This window comes from Crocodylus siamensis, chromosome 7 (genome assembly GCF_052110815.1).
Source record: "Crocodylus siamensis isolate JL-2025a chromosome 7, ASM5211081v1, whole genome shotgun sequence".
NCBI classification, from domain to species: Eukaryota; Metazoa; Chordata; order Crocodylia; family Crocodylidae; genus Crocodylus; species Crocodylus siamensis.
The window spans coordinates 61413096-61439570 of NC_143401.1; the positions used below are offsets into that span (position 1 = coordinate 61413096).

Genomic DNA, 26475 nt, shown 5'->3' on the forward strand with positions numbered 1-26475 from the left:
GGAAATGTGTGTGCATGTAGGTGTGTGTGAAATGGCTATTTTTTATTAGGGCTGCACAGAAGTTGGGATTAGAGGTGATGGATTAGTATGAAGAGTGCAGTTTGAAAAAAACATACAGTGTTGAAAGGAACTTCAGGGAACATCTAATCTAACTCTCATGTGTACATATTTTACATGGCCCTCAAATTTCTTATCTGTTTCAAAATTTATTATGTGATATGCAAGATTGTGTGTGTATTTGATATATGTCACACACACACAGGTGGAACCAGAGGGTGTGCAGTGGGGTAGATTTCATAGATTTCATAGACTTTAGCCTGGAAGGGACCTCTTAAAATCATCGGGTCCAGCCCCCTGCCCAAGGAGCATCAAGTCAGCTAGGGTCAAAGGATCCCAGCAAGATAAACATCCAAATGTTTCTTGAAAGTGTCCAGAGTAGGTGCTTGCACCACCTGTGGGGGGAGTTTGTTCCAGGCCTTAGGGGCTCAGACAGTAAAGAAATTTTTCCTTAGGTCCAGCCTAAAACAGTCTTGCAGAAGTTTGTGACCGTTGGACCTTGTCATCCCCTAGGGTACTCTGGTGAACAGGTGTTCCCCCAGATCCTGATGCTCACCCCTTACGTACTTATAGGCTGCTGCCAAGTCACCCCTGAACCTGTGCTTTTCCAGACTGAAGAGTCCCATAGCTCACAGCCTCTCTTTATAAGGCCTGTTCTCATGCCCTCTGATCATGTGCTCTGGAGATCTGATCTCTACTCTGGATTTTTTTAAGCTTCTCCATGTACTTCCTAAATTGTACTCCAGCTGCAGCCTCACCAAGGCCGAGTATAGAGGGAGGATGGCATCCTGGGTCTTGCTCAAGATGTAGCAGTTAATGCAAGCCAGAGTTTTATTCACTTTTCCAGCTGCAGTACTGCATTGGTGGCGCATATTCATCTTGTGGTCAATCATGACCCCCAAGTCTCTTTCAGTCATGGCTCTAGCAAGCACAGCATTGCCAAGCCTATAAGTGTGATGTGGGTTTTTATTCCTGAGGTGGAGCACCTTGCATTTGTCTGTATTCATAGTTTCATAGTTTGTAGGGTCAGAAGGGACCTGAGCAGATCATCAAATCTGACCCCCTGCCTTGGCAGGAAAAAGTACTGCGCTCAAACGACCCCAGCAAGGTGTTCATTTAGCCTTGTCTTAAAGACCCCCAGGGTAGGAGCCAGCACCACTTGTTTGGAAGTTGGTTCCAGATCCTAGCCACCCTGACTGTGAAGTAGCGCCTCCTGATGTCTAGCCTGAATCTACCCTCTGCCAGCTCATGACTGTTATTTCTAGCCACTCCTGGTAGTGCTCAGGGGGACAGGGTCTCCCCCAATGCCTGCTGGTCCCCTCTGACTAGTTTGCAACAGGCCACTAAATCCCCCCTCAGCCTCGTCTTGTGGAGGCTGAGCAGGTTCAGGTCCCTTAGCCTCTCCTCGTATGGCCTGCCCTGCTGCCCCCTCTCATTTGGAACACTGGTCAGTGGACAGGACAGGTGTTCCCAGGCAACTGTGGCCAGATCCAGCCACATCTGGCTGTGGCTTGCCCAGTAGGCCAAAGATCACACAGCAGCAGCTCCACGTCCTCAGTGAGATAGGCAGCCACCAAGGCCTGAGCGCTACCTGCCTAGTGGTGGGACCTGGTGCCTCTGGACCCCACCATGGAAGCCATGCCCTTGGCCCACATTGGCAGTGCCTATGATGGAGGAAGAGACTGGCTGGTAGATGGTGTGCTAGCATGGGACAGTGGATCCCCCTTTTCCATATCCCCTCACCTCTGCCATTCTGCCTCCCTGACTCTCTTCATCAGCACCTCTATCCACTGATTCAGGGATTCAGGCTTTGGCTGCTGCATACACTGCCCTTCACCTTCAGGTCACACATGGCGGCCAGCACGCGGACCTTACTGGACCGCAAGGGATCAAGCCATTTCCTAATGCCCTCCTTCAGCTGCCTCATCAGTACCTGTATGTCTGGTAACAGCAGCTTGCCCCAGCCGGGAACACTGATCCCCTGAAAGCTCTCCATTTAACTCTGAAGTTCCCTCACTGCAGGGATCATCTGACTAAGGAGGTCATCACCAGCACTGTGGGTCTTGGTGGCCTCAGGGAAGAGCTTGAGAACCACCAAGATCTGGGAGATGGTATCCCACTCAGCTCTGATAAGGGGGCTGATGATCCCAATCTCCCTGACCAAGGTAGTCTCATGGATGGCCTTCTGTTGCTCCACCAACCTCTCAAGCATCAGGTATGTAGAGTTCCACTGAGTCTCCACATCCTGCATGATTTTTTGCTGTGGGATGCTCAGCTCTACCTGTTTCTCCCACAGCATCTTGCTCCCCTTGATGCTCCAGTGTAAGTAGCCTGCCGCCTTCCTCCATTTTGAAATTAGCTTGCTGGTGGTGCTGGCACCATCACCAGCAGCCATGTCCCCCTCCAAGGTGTTCTGTGCCACAGGGAGGATGCCAAAAAAGTTGGTATCATGGACTGCCTTGACCATATTGGCCCCACTATCAGTGACCATGAACCTGTGTATAAGCTTGTCCTGCCCAATGAGCCAACATAGTGTTTAAAATGTCTCCATTAATGGAAAGATCTGTTTTCCTTTTATTTCTTAACAAAAGCAACAGGAACACAAATAACAATTTTTCATCTATCTCATTTTACCCACAAGGGCGTATTTTATCTGAATATGGGGTCTAATTTGTGGTTTTCATTTTGGCATCACAGACAGGTAAGTTTCTAGGCCAAAGTAGTGTTTTTTCAATCTTAAAAAAGGTGGAGTTTGTTATAGTTTCATTGCTAGTATATCCATTTGTGTGCTGGCATCAATTCTTAATTTGACATCTTGTTTTAAAAATAGGGGAAATGTTGGATCTGTGAGTCTCAGTACATTTCCCAGGCCATTTGCCTAGAGAAGAATATAGATGTCATTTAACCATCCAAACAAGGGTTTATCAAAGGAAAGGTTTCTAGAATACACATCTTGGTTATCTAGTAGGCATAATAGATCTAATTTTCATTACAGAGTCAGCACCTCAAAGTTCTTTTCCCTACAGTAAAATGGATCTGTAGACCCTTAGTGCTTCCAGCACCACTCTTCTGACCATCCTTTTATAAAAAAAATTAAAATAAACCTCAGGCTTGTTTTCCTGTAATGTTTACATTTTCAGTGTTCTTATTCCAGCTCAGATTTTGGCTATAATAGGTTCCAAGGTATTCTAGCTTCTTAGGCTGTAAGGACCAAACTCTTTTCCTCCTTTCCTTCCCAAGAACCAATGGTTTTAGCTGTGTTGATTTCTGAGCTATCTGAGGTGCAATACTGCTGAAAAATATCTAGTAATCTTTGGAGGTCTGTTTGGGGTTATGACATTACTGATGTGTCATCTGTATAAAACAGGAAAAGGATAGAGCCATTCAGTATCCTGAGTGTTTCAAACTGATCCCCTATTGGTTCCGTTTTAGATTATTCAAGAATAAATTAAAAAGTAGTACACCAAGCAAACATCCTTGTCATACCCCTGTTTTAGTTAGCAAGCTATTGGACCAGGGCATAGTGAATCCCTTGATGCACCCTAGCTGCTGTGTTTGAATAGTAAGTAATGAATAATTGTAGGACAATGTTATCCATTTATGTTATTTCCAGTTTCTTCCATAATTTTAATTTGTCTATAGAGTCAGATGCTTCCTTGAGATCTCTGAAGGCTACATACAAATGTTTTTCCTCCTTTTATATATTTAAATGAAAAATAGTGCAATACCAAGCAATGGTCCATACAGGAATAGCCTTTTCTAAAACCAGCCTGCTCTTCTCCCAAGATATTATTTTCAGATTTCATGTCTGAAGATTTAGAAAGTAAATGTTTCCCAAGTATTTTGGCAGGAATTTACATGAGACTAATGGGGTAATATGTTGCAGGATCTCTCTTATCATATTTAAAAAATTGGGACTGTTTTGGTTTTATTACGATGTTTTGCATAAATGTCTTCTAAAATAATTATAATACAAATGTTGGTCAAAATTGGATACCACTAGGCAAAAAACTCCTCAAAGATTTCTGGGGTAAGAAAACCAAGGCTGTGAGGGCCTTTCTTTTTCTCAGTAAGGATGTATATGATTTTACTTGAGATTCAGAGATGAGATAATGATTTGCCTGTAGCTTAAAATGTCCTTCAGCAAGAAGCCATATTTTCCTTTATCATCTGCAAGTAAGTTGTTAAACTTTTTTTTTTTTAACATACATCTTAAGGGATGTACACATTAGGGCTGTGCGAAGTTTCGGTTGCTGATTTGATTTGGCAGAGATTTGGCCGGATTCGGTCTCAGAATCTCCAAATCTGAATCAAATAGAGGACCATTTAGTCTCTCTGAATGAAATTGGAACCTTCAGAATGATTGAGAGAGATTCGGCAAGATTTCTGAGATTTGGACATAGTCACAACTTTAAATGTTTTTTCTACATACCTTTAGGTAGCAGGCAACTTGTGAATGCTGTGATGCTGGGGCACATGGAGTATCCCACAGGGGCACAAGGAGCTCCCCAGCATGCTCGGCAGAAGACCTGGAAGTGGACCAGAAGCATTTCTGGTCCACTTCTTGGTCTGTTGGACAGTGTGCCTGGGGGGCCCCCACACCCAATCATTAAGTGACTGGTGGCTCCTGGGTCTGCGGGGGGGGGCACCTAGGTTCCCCCACAGCCAATCATTAAGTTGGGCTTTGAGGGGGCGGGGTGACAGCGCACTCCCTGGTGGACTGGAAGTGGATTCTTGTGGGATGCCCCATGCACCCCAGCATCGCAGCATTCACAAGCTGCACTGGTTCCTGGAGGCATGTAGAAAAAAAATTTCAGGCTAAGTCTATGTCTGAATCACTGATTCGCTGACTCAGCATGGAATCTTCAGATTTGGAGTCAGCTGTATTGAATCAGAGACAGTGATCCAAATCAACAAATCAAATCACTGTCCCTGATTCAGGCTGAATTCAAATCCAAATCAAATAGGGCCTGCTTCACACACCCCTAGTACACATTGGGCATTAAGCTAAATGTTTTTGTCCCTCTGGCTATAATTTGCCAAAAACATTGGTTATCATTATTTTTCCCTGTGGCTACTAGTTCTCCCCATAGCTTTATATTATATTGATTCTTTTTTTCTTGTCTGTTCATTTTTTTATATCTAGATCTATTTTAATCTTCTTGATGTGTTGGAAGCTAGCACAGACATTTGTAGACTTGTATTTCTCCAAGGCATCTACTTAAACATCTTTAGAGCATTCCTCATCAAATCAGGGTTTGTGCCTCAACATGGCTTATTTCCAACAAAGATGCTCTTGTTTGTTGAGGGCATTTTCCGACTGTTGGACAACTGTTTTATTAATTGCTTTTTGGAGTTCTTGTACTTGTTCCTCAAACTCATTATCCCACCAAATTTTCTTTGTATTGACAACTCCACAGATTTCATAGGTTTCATAGACATTAGGGCTGGAAGGGACTTTGGAAGATCATCGAGTCCCGCCCCCACCTGAAGGGCAGGAAGTCAGCTGGGGTCATAAGGTCCCAGCAAGAAAAGCATCCAATTTACTGTTGAAAGTGTTCAATGTAGGTGCTTGAACAACCTTCGATGGCAGGCTATTCCAGACCTTTGGGGCTTGGACAGTAAAGAAATTCTTCCTTATGCCCAGCCTGAAAGGGTCTTGCAGTAGTTCATAACTGTTCAACCTCATCATCCCTTGGGGCGCTCTGGTGAACAAGCATTCCCCCCAGAAACTGGTAGTCACTCCTAATAAACTTATAGGTGGCCATCAGCCTGTGCTTTTCCAGGCTAAAGAGCCCCATGGCTCTCAGCCTTTTGCCATAAGGTCTGGTTTCCGGACCTCTGATCATGTGCATGGGCTCTTCTCTGCACTCTCACAAGCTTCTCCAAAAACTTCTTTAATTGTGGGGCCCAAAAATGGATGCAGTACTCCAGCTGTGGCCTCACCAAGGCTCAGTACAAGGGGAGAATGACATCCTGGGATTTGCTTGAGAGCTAATTGTATAGTTTTTGAGGAAGGTTCCTTTTAAGAGTCTAATAGAACTTTTAGAAAGGGAGGCAAGTGTTCATTTTTCCACACATGGTAAAATTTCAAATAATTTAAACTAATACCACATACATGGTTGTATTAATATATAATTAATTGGGCTTGCTCCTTTAATGGTAAGAAATGTGAATGCCCCAGGTACACCTTTGCCAGTTCATCCATTAAACATTCTAAAATTCTCTTCTGCAATGAATTTCAACAGGCATTGCCCTCTTCATAGTTTATCACATAAGGTTGCACAGAGGGAGTTCCCATATTTCATTAATGATATCTTCATTATCCTGAATGTGGGTGCTGCCAATTCTAGTATTAAAATTGCGTACTATTATTCTAATTTTGAAAAATTATTTTGGACCATCTCAAGAGCATTATATAACAATTACAAGATCACATTAAATCTTGATGCAAGTGGTGGGAAATAAACATTAATAAGAATCGAGGGAGATGTACCACAAAATTGAATGAGCAGTATAGTAGATGGTTGGAGTCTATTTCAGTTTGTAAGCCCTCGGTCAGACTCTTAATTGAGATAAGTGTAATCAAGTCTCCCTGCAGGTTCCCTTTATTTTTATCCTTCTGGTCATTATATACGTAACATATAGCAAAATAATGCAAGTTCCGATAAAGTTTTATTTGTTTTTGCTTTGATCTTGACCTGAATAATATTAATAATATGCACCAAAGTGACTATAATATCTGCACTCCCCTTTTCAAAATCCTAGATCTGTCTGTGTGTATGTACACAATGATTTTTACATGCACAGATGCACACACATGTACGTGCATATTAAATCATTGTATTCTATTTAGTACAGATCTATTTTTTTACCTGAGCTCACAACTTTTAAACTAGTGTGATCAAGTGTAGAACTAGGCTAGGCTCTTACTATAAAAGCAGCACAAAAGTGCATTTTTTCAAAAGGAGACTAAGGGATTTATGCAGTCATCTCCCAAATGAATGTTATGGTGTTCTTAGGTACTTACTCTCTGCCTCCTTTGAGAACCCAGTGTAAACATATTTACTACTTAAAATGAAGTTTATGCTAATTGCCACTGTTGGGCAATTGTGTAACAGTAGTACCATGTACTTTACTGATATACATATGAATTAAACACATAGTTTATTTTATTGCATAACACCATGTTGGTCCCAATTTTATATGCATGTAGTTTACTTTAATGAACCTAGTATATCTGCATAATAAAGCATTTAAGTGCATCGAAACTTTCAGTCCTACTTTTTACCTTTTAATGTAATTGTACAACATTTAACTATATATCAGTTGTCTCTAAAAACAGTGAAAGAAGCAGATGTCAAACAGCTGTCAATATAAGCCATGAAATGAATAGGAGCTTCAGTTTTGGCGCTGCTTTTAGAAGCCTCGAGAAAGATTAGAATGGCAGCTCTATAAACTTTTTACCAACCTGGCTAGGTTTTCTTCCTTTGTTGTCAAGACTTCTGATAGCAGTCCTGAAATTGACTTTCAGAAACCATGAAAATGATCTGCACTAGTCAGTATTGCAACTGCTAATCTAAAGCCACAGCTGTGAAAGGAATTTTGTTACGTTAAGTTCGAGGAACCACATAGCCTTGTTTCCTACTCTGTGAACCTGAATGGAGTGCTCTGTGTAAAACAATAAGGCAAGTTAATTTTGTTGGACAACTTTGGATAGTAATTTTGTCATAAAAGAGATGCATATGGGATACTGTGGCTTCCCAGGACTGGAGCACAGATAGTCAGAGGAAAAGAATCAGTGACAGTAGACTACATCCTTAGGTAGTATATGTTATCATAGCCCAGTTGAAGTCAGTTGCAGTCAATGGGGCTATGCTGGCTGAGGGTAAGATTCTGTGCTTTCCATTTTCAGTAAATTTCTTGAAAACTCATGGAGGATCTTGAACTGAATCTGTTTTCAGATTAATGGTAAACTGAACCAGTGAAGAACACCAAAGAAAAGTCAAGATGATTATGGGTAGCAGATGCTGTCATCCACACTGAGAGGACAACTCATTTAGCTATGGTTTAAAGTTAATTTCTCATGTACCCTTACTGCCCAGAGTGAGTTTTAGAATTACCTAGCCATGCTGTTCAGGAGAATTCTCATAGGTGATTATAAGCTAGTTGTCTCTGAAAGTGCTGAAGAAAAATGGGAGCCAGGGGCCTGCTGAATCGAGAGCAAGCATTAAGCTGACAGTTGCTGTACTGCTGGAATAAGCAACCTTGAGGCATAGGTCATCTTTGTAGGTAGCAGAACAGATAGTTAGTTTTAGTACTTAAGATACTAAATGATTTAAACAGTACTTTGAGAATGCAAATGTAATGTTGAGATGGATGTTTTATATTTCTCAAAATGATTTAATTTTTTTTCTTTTGTAAAGATTGCATTGTGAAATAATTTGTTTTTTAAATTCAGGTGTTCATATATAAATCAATTTATTTATTTTCCATTTAAAATTATACTTAAGAAAATATATCATGAATAAACATTTTGGGGAGACCAGTAGTATTCACTATGTCATGGTCTTGCCTTCCCCTCTTAATTCACTGTAGAGCTGGTTAGCCATGTATTGAAGATGATAGGTGTAGGTGATACATTCATGCATTTTCTACTTCTTGTAAACTAAGGGAAAATGGCTGGTATAGAGAAATGATTCATGAATTATATGAACAGGAGTGGGGGTATCACAGTGTTGTATTCTCTTTTTTCATTGAAGCACATTTGATGTCTTATTTATAGGATTTACTCCTCATATTAGCCTATACATTCAAGTTGTCTTTTCATGGAATCTTAATGGGTAGTTTGATACTGTATTTTCATACCTGCTCAATTTTATGTGTGGGAATGGTTTAATCGATATCACTGAGACTATTTCTGGAGGTAAAAGTAAGCACTTCCATAGGCATTTGAAGGATTGTAACTTATTTTGTTTGTAGGGCAGAGGCAAAATAGATGGGGTCAAAATATGCAACTTTTATACTTTCCATTCCATTATATTTTACATTCCAAGTCAGCAATGTGTGCTGACTTTTTCAAACGTTCAAAAATAATAAATGTTGCTGTTTCTGAATGGTCCCATTTCAGTGCACTTAAATGTTTCTAGTAGGTATGTATATTGTAAAATGACAGTTTATTGGATTTTCTAATTCTCTATCCATTGTTTTAATCCACAGGTGGAGAAAGGTCCAATATATTTTTATACCAATACCCTGCAGTGAATGTGTGTATGTGCGTGTGTGTGCGAGGGAATATTTTTATACCAACACTAGTATTTTAATAACAGTAATCAAGATTATGTTAACTAATGCAGTAATAAATGATCCCAACTGTGTTGTTTTGTAAATAAGTCCCAGAATTTATTTCATGCCTAGAGGCTGTTTATTATTCTGCCAGCCATTGTTGATTAGAACATTTGCATATTTAAGCTTTAATTTTCCTGAGATTTTGTGAGACTGAAATAGGGCACATACCATTTTACTGAGGTAGACTACATAAACAATATGCAGTTCTTCAGAGATGGAAAATTGCCCCATAAAGTTGATTCTGAAATATGCAGGTGTTACAAATACATTTTTATATACTAAAATTACTTAAAATTAGAGATACATGTTTTTTAAATGTCCTAAGCCTTCAGTCTTTTGGAATTTATGATGTTTATTAATGATTTATGAATGTATTATGTATACTTATTTAAGACCATGCATCATTAATTTACTATTATTTTTCCACTATTATTTTTATAGAAGTACATTTGAATATGTGACCATTGATACATCTAATTTGAGGTTATTTAATGTGTATTATTGAAAGGCAAAATTTGTTAGAAGTCTAGAGGCAAAGCTAGAATGAAAAAAGAACAATGGGAGATTACCCTCAGGTTGCAAATATAATTGCTAGTCTTGTCATGTCTTCAGTTTGAGGTGCCACAGACCTTTTTGTGGCCCCACAAGCCACACATGTGGAATGTTAAAATGTGTCCCCCCCACTGGAAATTTGCAGTGTGTGGGCAAACCTGCTACCAGGATTTCTCAGTAGCAAGAAACACCCCCAAAAGCCCCAGGGGAAAAAAATGATGTGGTGCACACTACAATAGCATGTGCTGGAACAAATGGAGGCTTGGTCCTCCTCTACACCTTCATTTGTGCCCCGGCTGCTCCAGCACAGCAAGAGCTGAGAGGAACTGGGCAAGGTTAGTTTGCAGGAAGTGGGACAGTGCCCAAAATTAAGCACACATACAGGGATGTGCGCTGCAGCACAAACTAGTGGCACACATTTGTGTCTTTACTATTTGTGCTGCTGCAGACACGTGCCCCTGACATCTGGAAGTGACCTCTGGATACTGGTGTTGTCAGCTGTAATGGAGAAAGTAGGAGGATAGATGAGATTTTCCTTTTTATCACTTTCATTTTAAAGAAAACAGTGACAACAGTGATGCATCTCTGGATTACGGGTTAAGGTATCGGGCGAAGAAGTTTTAAAAGCCAATAGAAAAGTGATGTCAAGATCATGGAAAAGAATAGACTTGAAAAATATGGGGATGGGAGTTCCACAACAATTCTTGTATTTTTTCCCTCCCATTTTCTTTTCAAAAAGTAATGAGAAGTATTTCAACTACTTTAGACTTAGGGTGAACGTACAGGAACCAAAAGTTCTCTGAGAAACATAGTAGAGAAGAAAGGAAAACAATGGTTTCAACAGAGATTAAGGCTGAAATATCCATCAGCTTGACACAAGAAAAACCAACAAGGAGTAGAAATTCAGGCAACTCAATAAAGATAGCCTCTTGGCATTCAGTGTTGTCAAACAGTGAGTAGAGAGAATGAGGATGTCAAAAAGATTGCTGCACTTGGAAAAAAGAGGACATTTTCAATAGAATGAGAAGAGAAATAGGATGAAGTCAGAATGAAGTAAGGAGATGGAGGAGAGATGTGATATTAATTGAGGACTTGGGATCTACAAAGGCTTAGCTTTGAGAGTACAGTGTAGGGAATCTCCTGTTGGGCACTGTCAACTTAGTCTCCAAAAAGTTAGCAAGATCCAGGCAGGAGGTGAATAAAGAAGGAACTGTGAAAGAGGATGAAGATCAAAGCCAAACTGAAGGTGGTGAAGTAGCAAGAGAATTGATAAGAAAATAGAAATAGGCTAAGAATTGAACAGAGCTGAAAGAATTTAGTGCATATTTAAAATGAGAGGAAATTTATGAGAGAGAAAGGTCCTGCTTAGTTGTATGTGTGGTTTCTTTCAAATAATAGCTTTTGAATATTCCTAATCCTGTTGATTTCACCTTTGAGAATCTGGGAGTTTGCTTATAATATAAAGTACAATAAGGATATATAACAAAAAGTGGAGAAGGGAAGTTAACAATAACAAGAACAACCTAAGCAATATTTGATACTTTGTTAGTGCTTGACAGCAGTTTGTGGCTGAAAGCAAGGCAAGAAAATGAAATGACTCTTGTGGGGAGGAGGCTACTAGTCAAATTTGGGATAATTTGTACAATAAGTATTTGTGTTAGCTGTTCATGACCACTACCAATTATATTCCAAGTGGAGATAGAAGACAAAATGCTTCAGCCTGCAGAAAACAATGCATTGTTCTGTCAGGAAGAAGGTTTGGGAACCAAGTGTGTCATCTCTTAGTTTGTTAGATATCCTACCACACCAAATGGAGAGACTGGATAATTTCTGCTCAGTTTTTATAGCAGAAGTAGGAGCAAAACATTTCCCATAAAATATAGATTGTGGCCTATTGAGTATTTTGAGAAAATGTTTGGCCCACAGGCCAAAGTTTTCATCCATTGCCTGCTACCATCATGGGTGCATCCCCACAAGTATGGACATGCATCTTGCAGTGTCTCAAAGCCATTTGTGATGATGCAAGAGGCACGTGTGGGAATAAAAAAGTTTTCACAGGGGCAAAATTAGACCCCTGGATATCCAGGGGGTCAAACAAAACCATGAGGGAAAAAAGCGGGGTAGGGCACGGTCCTGGACTATGCCCTGAGGCAACCAGAGGCTTGGTCCTCCATAGAGAGGCTCTGGTAGCCAGCCAGAGAACCTCTATGGTTGACGCTAACCCGGGGCTGAAGCATGCTGTTTCCCTGTGCGGGGCAGGCCATGTGCCAACCACAGAGTGCTGGACCTGGCTTTGTGCTGGTAAGTAAGGAGTGTGGGGGGTGGAAGAAGAGGCGGACCATGGGGGGAACCCCGCCTATTCCCCCCAGTCCCCCCAATTGCTGTCCCACATTCACTGGCAGTAGCAGCTGCCATCGGAGTTACTGGGGCCTGGGGGCAGAGCCTTCTTGCACAGCACAGGGCTGGGTGACAACCACAGCAGCCCCAGCTGCCCAACAGTGTGAGGAGCCATGCAGCACCCTGCCAACCCCGGCTACACCTGCATGATGGGGCTGTGGCAGTGTGGGTGTCAGGCAGCTGAGGCCAGGCCACACTGCCCCCACTTCCCCATGTTGCCATGAGGTCCCAGTGATCCTGACAGCAGCTGCTACTGCCGGTGAACACATGGCTTTTTTGAGTCACGGACTGCTGGGACCAGGTGGGGGTGGGCATCAGGGGAGGGCCAGACAAGGGGGGGTGATCAGGGAGTGAGGGCTGTGCAGAGGTCTCTTCCACATAGCCCCAGAGCCCCTGCTACTGCTAGTGAGTGCAAGGCTTTTTTTGTGCAAGTGCTGGGAGGCTGGGGCCTGGGGGCAGCCATAGGGGGAATTGGGGGTGCAAGCACAGGTTGGGGCCAGGAGGTGCAGCCATTGTGGGGGCTGGAGGAGTGGGCAGGGGGTGGGTCAAGGCAAGGCAGGCATCAGGGGGCTGGGGGTGTAAGCAGGGATGGGGTATGTGGTAACCCCTCTGGGGGCCATGTGACCTCTGTTGGAGGGGCTGTAACCCCTGTTGGGGGCTGTGGCCCCTGTGGGTATTTTACAGAGTGACTGGGATATTTTTTATCAGGTTTTTTCAGTTTTCAAATGGGGAACACCAGAATTCCTGCTAGGGAGGAAAGTGGCAGGACCCAGGCTTAGGAGCCTGCTTAGAACTGGCATCTTGGACCCAGCTAGAGGTGGCTAATCTCCTGGACAGTTGGCACCAGGAGCACATGATTTGACAGTTCAAAGCAGGCCATCACAATGGGAACATCATCTGAGTGATAGCTGCCCAGATGGCCGGGCAGGGGCACATATGGTTGTAGTGCTGCACAAAGGCAACTGTGCAGCCACAGCCCACTGGCAGCTGGCCCAGAGGGGCAGATGCCTCTACTGGCTGTGCAGTCCCCATCTGGGTCTGGCAGGTGTGCAGCAGGTCACAGCCAGGCAGTGCCAGACTGCTGCAGTGGGTAGAGGGTGCAGGAAACTCTCAGGGCTGTGTCAGCAGTCCAGCCGGTAAAGGGGTAGTGTCCCCAGGTACCAGTTGGCTGTCTCCCAGAATCATCTGAGTGCAAGTAGCCCTGAGCTACTTTCCAGGGCAGCTTTTTGTACTGATGAGGCCAGGACAGGACAGCTTTTTATACTGCTGGCAACAGCATAAGTGCTAGCCCTGGGCTCTAGCTCCCCCTGGGTGCAGATCCAGGGCAAGCCAGGCAGGGTTATTTTGCTCCTAGTGGCACAATTTGCCTTACACCAAAATGCATGTCCAGGCACTTGCACTCAGGCAAAAAGCCCTGGCTCAAATTTGCACTGCTTCTATTTCAGCTGGTACACGCGCACATCCTTGCATGTGTGGATGTGCCCTACGCATCTTAGTTTCCAAACCTTTTAGCAAAAATAAAACTTTTTTTTTATTTTAATAAGTGGTACATCAAAAACATTATTTCCCTAGCTTTCACTCTCGTTTCTTTTTAAAATGTCAGGGGAATGTAGAAAATAGAATTAAGGGCTTCTGGCCTTTTACAGTATTTGTACACTTAAATCTTGTCAAGCTCCAATTTATACAGCATCAAAATCTGTATTATGCATTCTAGTCAGTAAAAAAATGTGCTTATTACTAACTTATGTCAATACTCTCTCAAGTCTACTTGAACAGTTTTTAAGAGCAGCGTATTTGAGCAGTTTGCAGAGGTTATTCAGTGATTATCTTCTGAGATGAGTTTGGCTTGCAAATTCCAATAATTCACATGTCTAGTTTTTTATCATTCGTCTTAAAATAACCACTCAAATGTTGAAGATTTATATGCAGAGACAGTCACAGGGATGGTATTATCTATCTAGAACAGTGGTTTTCAATCTTTTTTTGTTTACGTACAGACCTCTAAAAAGTTTTGAATGGAGGTGCAGACCCCTTTGAATTGTAAGTGTGGGTACTTACATACTTTTGATTGATCATAGTCATTTTTTGTGGATCCCTTTTTTGTGGATTCATGGACCACAGGTTGAAAGCCACTGATCTAGAGAATCAAATAACATATTTTAAAAACTGAGCTGTTGTGCAGATAACCTGCCCAAAGAGCATAACATGGACTTTTTGTACTGCTACACTATTTCTGAAAATGTATTACTGTAAGTTTAACTTCAAAACAGGTTGACAAGTTAATGCTGCTGGGCTCAATTTAATTCTTCACACCTGTACTGCTGTTAATAGTGCTTCTCTTTGTAATTCTTATCTTCTTTTATTGAATAGTGATTGTGATTCAGGTTTGGGGATCCATAGGAAAAATATCAGCAAAAGTGTTGTAATTTTGCTAGATAAAACAAGCCAGAAGGAAAGAAGGGTGAAAGAATTGGGAGAACTCTTTTACTGAAAATAGTTAAAGAAAGGGTAGGATTAGTCTTTAAGTAAAATAAATATAAAAATAGCCAGAGTAAAAACACAAGTACTTGACTAGACCATAAGTATTACCTGCAGAGCTGACCTGAGCAGGGTGCGGCGCCCAGGGCAAAGCAGCCCATGTGGGGCCCTACCCCTGCTGCCATCCCACGGGCCCCGGTCCGGAAGAAGCTGCAGCAGTAGCATTGGCAGCAGCGGGCAGTGGGGAGCAAGTGGCTGGATGTGGAGCCACCATTCCACCCTACTCCGTGGGGCCCGCAAAAGTGTGGGGCCAAGGTGATCATCCCAGTTTGCCCCCCTCCCCCGAGATGGCCCTGATTATCTGATAAGGTACTTGTTCATGTGTTGTATTAAGTCATGTCTAAGACATTTAAAAATACATATTCAGATGCAGTACTAGTGCACACCTATCCCCAGTAAATAGCCCCATAAAACCATATCTGATACAATAGAAGCAGTAAGAACTGGTTCCTGTTAGAAACATACTTAATGATTCTTCAGTGGATAGATTCAAATGGTTAATTTTACATTTTATAGATTGTATTGTACAAAACAGCTTTTTAAAAGCATCTGTGGCTGTTATATCATTTTGATTATTCTCTTTTTTCTTTTATTTTGAAAGGCCACTGATAGGGAGGGTGACCCAATAAGATATCTCATTGAGAATGGAGATCCTCAGCAAGTTTTTAATCTCTCTCAAAGGTATGTGGAAAAACCCTTACAACTTAGTTTTTACCTTTTTCTGTTAAATGAGTACCCTGAATGTGAGCAGCAGAAACAACTTTTAATAAGAGGTGTTCAGCTGTTCATAGATTATCTTTTAGGCAATAATGAGAACTCTGTAAATGGTACTGAACTCTGAAATTTTACGCAGGGGACTATTTATTTATTTTAAGCACTTTGCTAGCTAAAATCCAGTGAGCTGGAAACATTCCATTTACAAGTGTGACTTGGGATTAATTAGAAGGCTTTAAAGTTGTCAGCTTTTTGCTAATGACAGAGACATTTTTACTCAGTTTCTTGCTTTGAAAAAATTTGCTCTCTAATGGAAAAAATGGTTTTCTCAGCTATTGCTTTAAAAGCAGATATTTCAGCAATGACCTAAATGGGAAACATTTAGCTTCTTCTAATTTGGAGGCTTACCTAATTAGCACAGAGAGAATATGTATGTTATGATTTAGAAGCACCACAGAGAATAGTGCCCCAATTCTTCCAAGTAGCTAGCCGCCATTTGTATCTCAGAATGTCATTCTTATTTAAATAGAAGGGAGAGTAAGCTGGCTTTCCTTGTCAGATAATGTGGTATAAGTAAGCAGGAGCCTTTCATTAAAAGGCTTAGGTATTATTCCATAAACAGTAGTAAAGCAGGTTAACTGAAAAGTTGCATGGACTATTAGACCATTATGAATATGCTAAAATGAACCAACAGCCATTGGGCTCCTGTCTCTATTTATTGGCCCGAGACTGCAGCCTCTAGATGCAGAGCAGGAGAAAGCTTTCTTCTCTCAGCCCAGAGGAGATGACAAGAATTGCAGTTCCAGGCTTCCAAGACTAATGGGCCTGCCTTTCTTCTTAGGGGAGAAATTATGCAGGAACTGGAACTGTCACAAACTCCTTCCATAAATGGGAAAAATTGACAAATTTTGTTTGTTGGCTGCAACTAATAGATGTATGAGAAATGTGCCTGGGTTCTTAGATAAATCACTTACATGTGAAAAATAGGGCTGAAAGAGACCTCACAAGGTAGGATAATCCCTGACTAAACCATCCCAGGCAAGTGTTGGATTAACCTGCTCTTGAAAATTTTCAGGGATGCAGTTTCTATAACCACTCTAGGTAGCCCTTTCCAATGTTTGACCACTTTCATAGTCAGAAAGTTCTTCATGTCCAACCTAAATTTCCTCTGCTTTAGTTAGAGGCCATTGCTCCTAATCCTATCCCCTACACTCACAGAGAAAAGCCAATTTCTATCCCCTTTATAATCACCCTTCAGGTATTTGAAGAGTATAATCAAATCCCTCTCAGTCTTCTGTTCTCCAAACTAGATTAACCTAGCTCTTTTAGCTCTTCATCATAAATCATACCTCCAAGGACTCTGTTTTTAAAAGCATCTGTGGCTTGTTCTTTTGCTCTCTGCTGATTTGTTCCAATCTGTCCACATCTTTCTTGAAGTATGAGGTCCAAAACAAGACAGAGTGTTTCAGATGAAGCCTCACCAGTGCTGAATAAAGGAGAACTATTTCCCCTTTTTTTTAAGAGATGCTCCTGTTAATTCAACCCAGTATACTGTTGGCTTTTTTTTTTTAAACAGGAGCACACTGTTGAATCATACTAGGCTTGTGGGCCACTGTAACTCCTAAATCCTTTTCTGTAGTACTAGCTAATCATTTTCCTTTGCGTTCATCCATTATTCAGTCCCCAGTGCAGGACTTTACATGTTCCCTTACTGCATTTCATCTGATTGATTCTAGACCATTTCTCCAATTTATTTAGGTTGTTCTGGATCCTAGCAGTAGCACTGTGGGGGAGAAAAAACAGTAGTAATTTATTTACAGTTTGGCCTTCACCAGAGCACTTTTAATTTGTATTATGTCCCTGACTCCTGAGCTGAGTCTGGCTTCTCAGCAGAAGTGCCATGAAGGAAAGAGACTAGGGATATGCAAAGCTTCGGTAGCCAATTCAATTCAGAGGAGATCTAGCCTAATTCAGCAGCTGAATCTCTGAATCCAAATTGATCAGGAGATCAATTAAAAGGTCTGAATTGAATTGGAAGCCTCTGAATCAACTTGGAAAAAATTTGGCACTGCTTCAGAGATTTGGCCATAGACTAAACAGGCACCAGTCCTCACCACACTGGACACAGCTGTCTCCAGCTGGTAAGTCTGTTGTGGTGGGCAGAGGGGGGAGGGAAGCGGCATGAGGAGGGCAGAGCAATGCCACCACAGTGAAGGAGGGATTGGGGCTGGGACAAGCTGCCCAGCCAGGGTGGTGGGGGTGTGGGGCTCAGGGAACAGGGCTGCCACCCCTGTTCACCACCATGTGCCACCAGTCTGGAAGGGCATGGGAGCGGGTGTGGGACCAGATTGGCATAGGGTGGGCTGTCCAAGGCTTCACTCTGGGAGGCCAGCCCCAGCCACCTGCTGTCAGGCTGTGCTTCATGGGGCAGGTGGAGCCAGGGCTGCACTCTGGGCAGCTAGCCCCAGCCAGAGCCCAGAGAACAGCCCTGGCTCTGCCTGTCCCACAGAGCATGGTGGCACAGAGGCTATACAGGGGCTGGAGCCACCCTAAAATTTCCCATAGCCCCTACCCTCATAGCCCCTCCCCAGTCTGGGTGCACGTGCCTGCCGCCAAGCCCTGCCACTGCTCACCCAGCTGGGGTGAAGCCACAACTTGTCCAGGAGGTGTAGGGAGGCTGGGCGAGTGACAGGAAGCTATAGCCCCCACTCCCAGTGCCTTCCACCACTTGTTCAGAGTGCAGTCTGGCTCAGCCCACCCAGTGCAGATCCAGGGGCACACATCTGCTCCCATGCCCTTCTGGACCAGTGGCACACAGCAGTAAGCAGTGGTGGGAGCCCCTCTCCCTGAGGCCCGCATCTCCCCACCCTGGCTAGACAGCTTGTCCCTGCCCCAGCCCCAGCCCCAGCCCAAGCCCCAAGCCCTGCCTCACTGTGGGGGCGTTGATCTGCCCTCCCCATTACCAATGTGGCACCGAGTCTTCAGATCCAATTCGCCTGAATTGAATCGGGACAGTGATGCAAATCACCGAGTCACTGTCCTTCGAATCAGCTGAATTGGAATCCGAAGCGAATACTTGCCACTTCACACAGGCCTAAAAGAGACATCTTGGGGTGTGACTTTTTCATAGTATTTGAAAGGGAGCTTGCAGTGAAGCTAGGTTCCAGGTAACCCCCAGAGAAGGTTGGCTGTGATTTCAGTGTGTGTTTTTATGAAGGTAGCCAGGGAGTAGAGTTAATAAAAAAATATGTACTCACTTTACAGTTTATTTTGAACTCACTCTTTGGCTCTGTTTTAAGTCTGTTTACTTGCAAATAATTCCACAAATGGTGTCCCTCTCAGACAAACTTTGTCCCTCTCTCTCTCCCCCTGTTACCTACAATTGGTATTATAGGTGTCTCAAACTCCATCTTTCAAAGTTTAATCAAAATTTGTTTGAGATATCTATAACTCCATTCACTGAAGGTCTTGTAGATGGGCTAGGACTTTGAACTCAGTCTGGAAATAAAGGAGACAATTCAGTCTATAAGGAATTAGCATGCTGTATTCACATCTTACTACGCTGGCTGGCTGGGCATTGTACAGTGGCTGCAGTCTGCATAATACAGTTGTGTAATGCATATATAGTGAGTTACAGTAATCCATCCTGGAAGTAATAAAAGCATGGATTGCAGTGTCTGGATCATTCCAAAGGAAAAAGTATGATTTCCAGTAGCTATTTCCAGTAGCTATCTATACATCTTTCTGGTCATTTTAAAATAAGAGATAATTCTCGCTACAGTAGTTATCTGTGCATCAAGGAATAATGAGGAGTACAGTATGGCCTCAAAGTTTTGTCAGTTTGATCTATGATCTGTTATCTTCATCTTGGCTAGTACTTTAAGGAATTTCCTTCTCACCATCCTCACTTTTATTTTATATAAAGAGTTTACTCTAAGCTTTACCTCATAGGATACGGTCAAATGAGTGTGCGCATGTGCTTTGAAGTGCTGTGCAGACTTTTGGGGCACTGCAAAACATGTGACACACATGAAAAGATTCTTGGCACTGTATATCTGCATCAAATTTGCAGTGCCAAGCCAAATTAGATACTGGGAAATCCTGGTATCTTAAAAAAAAAAAAAAAAAAAAAAATTGGGTCTAAAAAAAATGGCAGGCAGTGTAGGTAGCTGCAGCATGAACCACCCAAAACTGGAGCCTGGCCAGCCACAGCCACACTCTAGCTGCCAGCCAGGCTCTACGTGCCTGGATTACCTCTGCTACAGCCCTGCGAGGTCCCCAGAACCCCAAGTAAGTCTTCTGGGGCCAGCCCAGGTGCTAGCTGCAACCTCTGCTACTCCACCCAGGGCAATTTGTCATGTGCCAGACAACTATGTGCCACTGCTATTTATCCCCAGGGAAATGCACATGTGTGCTCATCTGACTGTGCTCACGGGTTCTGAGGGGACCTCAAGAGTCATCTAGTTCAACCTCCTGCTCCAATGCAGGTTGTGATTTTCCTGTATTATCCCAGGCAAAATCTCTTCAGCATCTTTTTGCAAATCTCCAGGGAAGGAGATGCCATAACTTCTCTAGGCAGCTTGTTCCACTTTCTTACTATTTAGACAATTGGAAGTTTTTGTTTTAGTTTGGTTTATTTTCTGATCTTTAATTTATATCTACTTTCCTACAGTTTAAAACATGTTGTTTTATGTCCTGCCCTTTATGGCAACAGAGAACAGTTGTGTTTTGCTTTTTTGTTAAATAAAGCCTAGTTCTGTCAATGTTTACTTATATAGCTTATGTTCCAACTCCTTTTCTGCTTTGTTGCATGCTTATGGATCCTTTCCATATTCTCCACATTCTCTTTAAATTGTAGAGTCAATAGATGCATACAGTAATCCACATAAAGCCTAGCCAGTGCTGAGTAGAATTTTACTATTATCGCCTATGTGTTTCGCACTTTACTCCTGTTACTGCAGCCCCAAATTGGTTTTGCTCTGCCTTCTTTGAGTCTTCTGTGAATAGATCACACATTCATTCTTGAGCAGTGGACCTAAAGATTCTTTCGTCTTCCTGTTTGGTATCACCTCTTTATAAACCCCTTTCTTGCCTCAAACATTACTTTCCGGTTGTATCTCAATTTTCACTTTTATTTTTCTGATGTTTGTGTCTGCATGGTATTTCCTGGTATGCCATATTTACCCAAATACAAGATGATCCTGAATTTAAGATGGCCTCCCAATAATTAAATTCTATAAACAGAAAATGTATACATTTATTTTAATTTTCCATGCATGGAATCTAATTATTGGAGGAGCATCTTAAATTAATCCCCCTACTACTGCAGCCAGTGTTGGGAGAGAGATGATGAAGGGTCAGTAATGGTCAGGTGGTAGGGGAAAAGATAGTGCAGAGGCAGTAGGGGGGCTCATGTTAGGGTAGGTAATGGGGGGCTGCAAGGGGGCAGGCAGTTGAGGGAGCACTGTGGGACAGGCAGTAGGGGGGCAGGTGGTCAGGGCTGGGCAGAGAGAGGCTGGCAGCTTGCCCCCCTCCCCCCCCACACACACACATTGTGCCTGCTCCTCCTATAGCCTCAGGCTGGCCTGATCCCCCTTTCCCTGTCCCCCATCTCTTTTCCCCTCCACACTGCTTCTTCTTCCCATTGCCTTGGGTTTCAGTCCCACCTTCTTCCCATCTCCCTGCCTCCCCTGAAGTCTCTCACCCACACCTGTCCCTCCACCCCACGCTTACCTTTGCTCTGTGCTGGCAGGCTCTGTCCCTTTTGCAGCCTGGGACATGGAGTATGTCTCCAGCATGGCACCATAGCAGCAGCACAGAGCTAGCACTGCTGCTATAGGGCCAGGCTGGAGCACTTGCTTCTGTGCTTTGGGCTGCAGTGAGGACAGGGTCTGTGGTCAAAGAGCAAAGGTAATGAGGAGTGCAGCAAAAGAGGAGAGGGGAGTAGAAGGGGCACCAGGTGGGGAGACTTGGGGCTGGAAGAGTCACTGGTCATGCAGGAGCAGCAGGGGGCAGGTGACAGCTGGGGGAAGGTAACAGTTGTGGCTCCGGCTCCAGCCCTAACCCCTGGCCCTGCTGTCTCATGTTTGATTGTAAGGCAAGGAGCCTTTTTTCCCCATGTTAAATGTGGGGAAAGACCTTGTCATCTAATTGAATAAATATGGTATATCCTTAACAGCTTGCCCTGTTTTTCATTGATTGTATGCTTCTCTGTTGATTTTTGAGGTAAACATATTGGTCTCCTGTGTTTTGTTTTATCTTTTACTATATTGAAACAACTTCTTCTTAAGCCTCCAATATTTCATCCATTAGGGACTGCCACCCTTCCTGGACTCTTCTGTTCACCAGTCTCACTACTCATGGAACTTTCCCTGTTATTTCTCTGAGTTGATTGAAATCCGCCCTTTAGATTTCTGCATAATAGCTGTGTTGTTATTTCCCCACTTTATCTTCACTCAGAGACACTCATACGTGTTGCCTTTTTCCTCCTAGATCTGGGAACAAGTATATATATACATGACATATAATTCAGTACCATCTCTCTCTCTCTCTCTGTGGCATTGAGACATCATGGTAATACAAGTGGAGTGGAAAGTAGATTGATGATGAGAGCAGCAGCATTATTTAGTCTGATCTCCCTCATAGCTTAGGTCACACAGCTTTAACACAGTAAGTTATGCATCCACCCTGGCAATTTGTAGTTGACCTGGAAAACATCTTTTAAAAGATACCCAGTCCTGCTAAGATGAATATTGTTTGAGTCTATAAGAATAACAGCATATCACAAAAATAGTAACAATTCATTGCAACTGTTTCAATACATGATGTCCTACTAATCTGTTTATGGTCCTAGAGAACATAGTTTTCTTCAGCAAACAAATGGCTTTACTGTCCAATTCAAAGCTAATTTAAATCATCTGAAAGATTTCTGATTTATCTTTATCATTTTGGGTCAGGGCCTTAAAAGGGTGTTTTTGAATATTTCAGTCTAAGTAATCAGTAAGCCTCTAGAAATGATCTAGAAACATTCTGTAGCTTGACATATCAATTAATGCCCTTTAACTGTTGACAGTGTACATCCTTAAGCATTAATTTGGCTAGCAAATTAGATCATGCTTATTCTATGTGCTAGTTTTATCTTCTTTGGTAAATATAACCCAAATCCAGTCTGTTATAGTTGGGAACCTTATTATCTCTCCATGGGAACTGACTGTTATTTAATTAAAGCTCAGGGAACTGCATTGAAATTCAGGAAGCTGAACATGAATGCAGTGCATTTGAATCCCTGAGTAAAGCACAGTAGTTCATAGGAATTAAACCATTTCTTCACCTGTGTTCAGTTATTTAGATAGTATCATTGCAACTGTTAGAGGAACAAGAAAAGGGAACTTGGAACATGGCAATGCATTGTATGCATTGAATACAATAGCACTGCAAAAATTGAAGCAGTGTATATTTTATTTTCATGTTATTCAAGTCACAGTTGGTGAACACATCTGCAACTGTATAATAGTATAACTGGAGTGCTGTTTCTAGTTTTCATTTGGTAAGCTTTCCTTTGTGGGCAACCAGGATGATTTATTTTAAAGGGTATGTGTGCCGATATCAAATCACAATAAAAACACATATTTCTTAAAATGAAGCATTCATATTTAACATGACAAGTACAAGCAAATCCCAGATTTCCTTCTGTTTAGATTTTATTTGGACATTTTTGTGAACTTTCTAAAGCCTTTATCCTAAGCAATTTTATTACATTGACATGATTATTAATTGATTATTAAGGGCAGCTGGAGAAATGCATGCTATTTAAGTTCATTGGCTGGCTTGTTTTTTACACCTGTTAATGTAATCAGACCTCTCTAAAACTTTGGAAGGGGGTAAATTGCATCCCCAGGAACCTTATGGTTGTTTCCACTTCCCTGATTTATAAAATATTGAATTACAAACGTTAGGTTAAAAGTTAAATGGACTTTAATATGATACAAATAAAAATTAATTGAGTTGCCTAGCTTAGTGGCCCCATGTAGAGAGCAGTGCATGAAACCAGAGATGCGAGAGTAAGATACACAGTATTAAAATGTTTCCCTTGGTTGTTTACTAACATTCTGGAAATAGCTATTATTGCTGAGATGATACGATACATTTTAATGTTTGGCCTTTATCCACTAGAGAGACATTCATGTAGCATAGCCTTTTTATTGTTTTGTGTCCATGGGAGTAATTTAATTAATTTTCACTTCCTAGATGTGTAAAACTGGGTATTGTCTTTATAGTTTAGTCATTTGATTTTAAGAAAAAGCTCCTAACATCCTTCCCTACTGATATTTTTTTTAATTGATCCCCACTAGCATTTACTTAAAGTGGCTGCTTGTTCTAAACCTTAGCCCAAAGATAAAATGCTGGCATAATGGATGTCAATCTTCACCTTCATTAAAATTACTGGATACATTCTTACATCCCTGTTCTGGTGACAAAGATGAGTTTCTCTGTAAAACATAAGAGGTCAGGGGAAAAATGTTCTGAGGAACATTGATAATTTTATTTTTTTTAAAAAGTCACTGGCTCCACATGGTATCAACTGAAGGGTGAACTACATATGAAATGGGTGAACTGCTTGTAAAATGGTACAGTCTTTCTGTAAAGAGCCACTATTCTAGAAAATCTGAAGTTAACAAATTCCTGCCATACCTATATTTTGAAATGTCTCTAAAAGTGATTCAGAGAGCTATAGGTCAGGTAACTTTATGCACATGCAAGATAGTTGAAATAACAACTAAAAATGGAATAACACAAAGACATAAAATGGGGGATCACAACATACTATATTTTCTCTCATACAACACACCTCAAAATCAAAATGCACCTTATTTTTCAAAGGCAGAATGAAAAAAATAAAAAGATTATTCCAGACTTTTTGGCTGCATAAAAGAGGGACAGAGACTAATCTTCCGCTGATTCATGCCGCCCTCCTCCTCCCTTCCTGCATAACAGAAGGTGAATCTTTAGCTGCTGCTATGAACTAGTCCTGATGGATGGGTCTGCAATTCTGAAGAGCTAAGGTGTCTGCTGGAGAGCTAAAAAGGCTCAGCTAAAGAGACTGAGCTAGACCAGGAGCAGCTAGCAAATAGAAAAATGGGCTTGAAAAAAGTTAGCTTAATTTGTGGAAAATCAAGACCATTTAGGAGAGATGAAAACACCTGCAGAGTAAAACAATGGGCCATTAAGTCAATCGACTCCCTCAGCTGCCTAAACAGTAGTGCCACAGCCGCTGCACTGTAGAGCAGGAATCACACCAGGGTGTTTCTTTTCTGGACAGAAAAGCAGCTTTTCCTGTTTAATACATATCCCTCAGTTTTTGGGGGTGTGATTTTGGGGGAAAAGGGCGTGTGTGATAAACTATGGTAAGAGTATGATTTCGGCAGTGGAAATATATGTCTCTCAAACATCTACAAAGTCTTTGAACGTATTAATAAAATAGGGAAATACAGAAATATTTCTTATATATTTAATTTAGAGAGCCAAAAAATGTAATTAGTTATGGCGGGAAGAAGCCAAATATTGTCACACATGAAAAAATTAGCAAGACAGAAAACACACTTAAAGTCTAGCTATTCTCTACTTATTAAAGAGCAAGATAAAACTGTAATGTGATAGCACAGTCTCCCTAACTGGAACATCCTGCAAAATCTGATGCTGGTCAGTGTTAGAGGTAGTAAATATGATGAGATGGACCAGTTAGGAAATTCCCTTTTTCCTGTATACAGTCAAAAATTATAAACTGAAACTACAATACACAGTTCCCTATGGAAAGACTAGCTAGGTCATTAACAATGAAATATAGATTAGCCTGCTCAGGCTAGTAATAATTGCAAGTTTTCTGATTATTGTTATAAGAGTAATTTGTCCAAAGCAGTTCGCAAAGGAACTGGAAATGATGTGGTCTTAGAAACAAAGTCTGTCTTATTTATCTACATGTATTTATAAAGTTTTAAAGTAATAGCAGTTATTGCATGGCCTCTGTATGTTTATACTTTTTGTTGTTGTTTTTGTTGAATGGGTGTTTTATTTATTATTTTAACAAACAGCAGGATGTTTTATTTTCTATTAAACATCACTTGTACATGTACAAATCTGTTATTACTTGGGAACTATAGCTACAGAAAAGAATATTTATTGCATTCTCCTTCATTTCATTGTATTTAATATATAGGCAAATGGCCTTTTTTCCATAAAAGTCAGAAGAGACCCAGTGTTTATGGAATTATATCATATGGATGATATTGTTATAGTTCAGTGCAATAATCCAAATGGTTTTCTGTCAGGGTTATCAAAAATCCACTGTAATTAATACTCTCCTTGTGTTCTCTTCTTTTTTATGAGAACAGTACAGCATCCTTGAGTGAATGACAGCCTTGTATTCAGTCTGGGACTATCTGTTATATCATCCTGTATATCACAGGTCTTTTAATCATAAATTATACATGTATTGAATCATGAAGTGTAAGAAATAGGTTCATAATTTTTCCAAGACTTTGCCTATGCCAGACATGCTTCCATTTGTAATAAATCCCAAATACTAAGATATGTAACATGAAAAGGAAATAATCCTATAAAACAAAGTACTGGAACAATAGGACTTGGCAAATTTTCAAGACAATTATTATGGTATAATTTCATGTTTTTGTTCTCTTACTAGCTCTGGACTTCTAGTGTTAAGAAAGCCCTTGGACAGAGAAAGTACCGACCGCTATATTTTGATTGTTACAGCATCGGATGGCAGACCAGATGGGGTGAGTGTCTTATGACGGTTAATGAAAGTCTTCAGTTAAAATACTGACGTTGTTAAGGGCAACAAGTAGAACAGAC

At 41.6% G+C, this 26475-nt stretch overlaps 1 protein-coding gene across 2 annotated transcripts in view; it reads left to right on the top strand.

Moving 5' to 3' along the window:
- Window positions 1-26475, top strand: part of PCDH15 (protocadherin related 15) — a 1613120-nt gene that overhangs the window by 1231111 nt on the left and 355534 nt on the right. For both annotated transcript variants that reach the window (XM_090057186.1, XM_090057185.1), the window contains 2 exons: window positions 15494-15573; window positions 26306-26399. In XM_090057186.1, the coding sequence (XP_089913312.1) occupies window positions 15494-15573; window positions 26306-26399 (174 nt within the window). The remainder of the gene's footprint in view (window positions 1-15493; window positions 15574-26305; window positions 26400-26475) is intronic.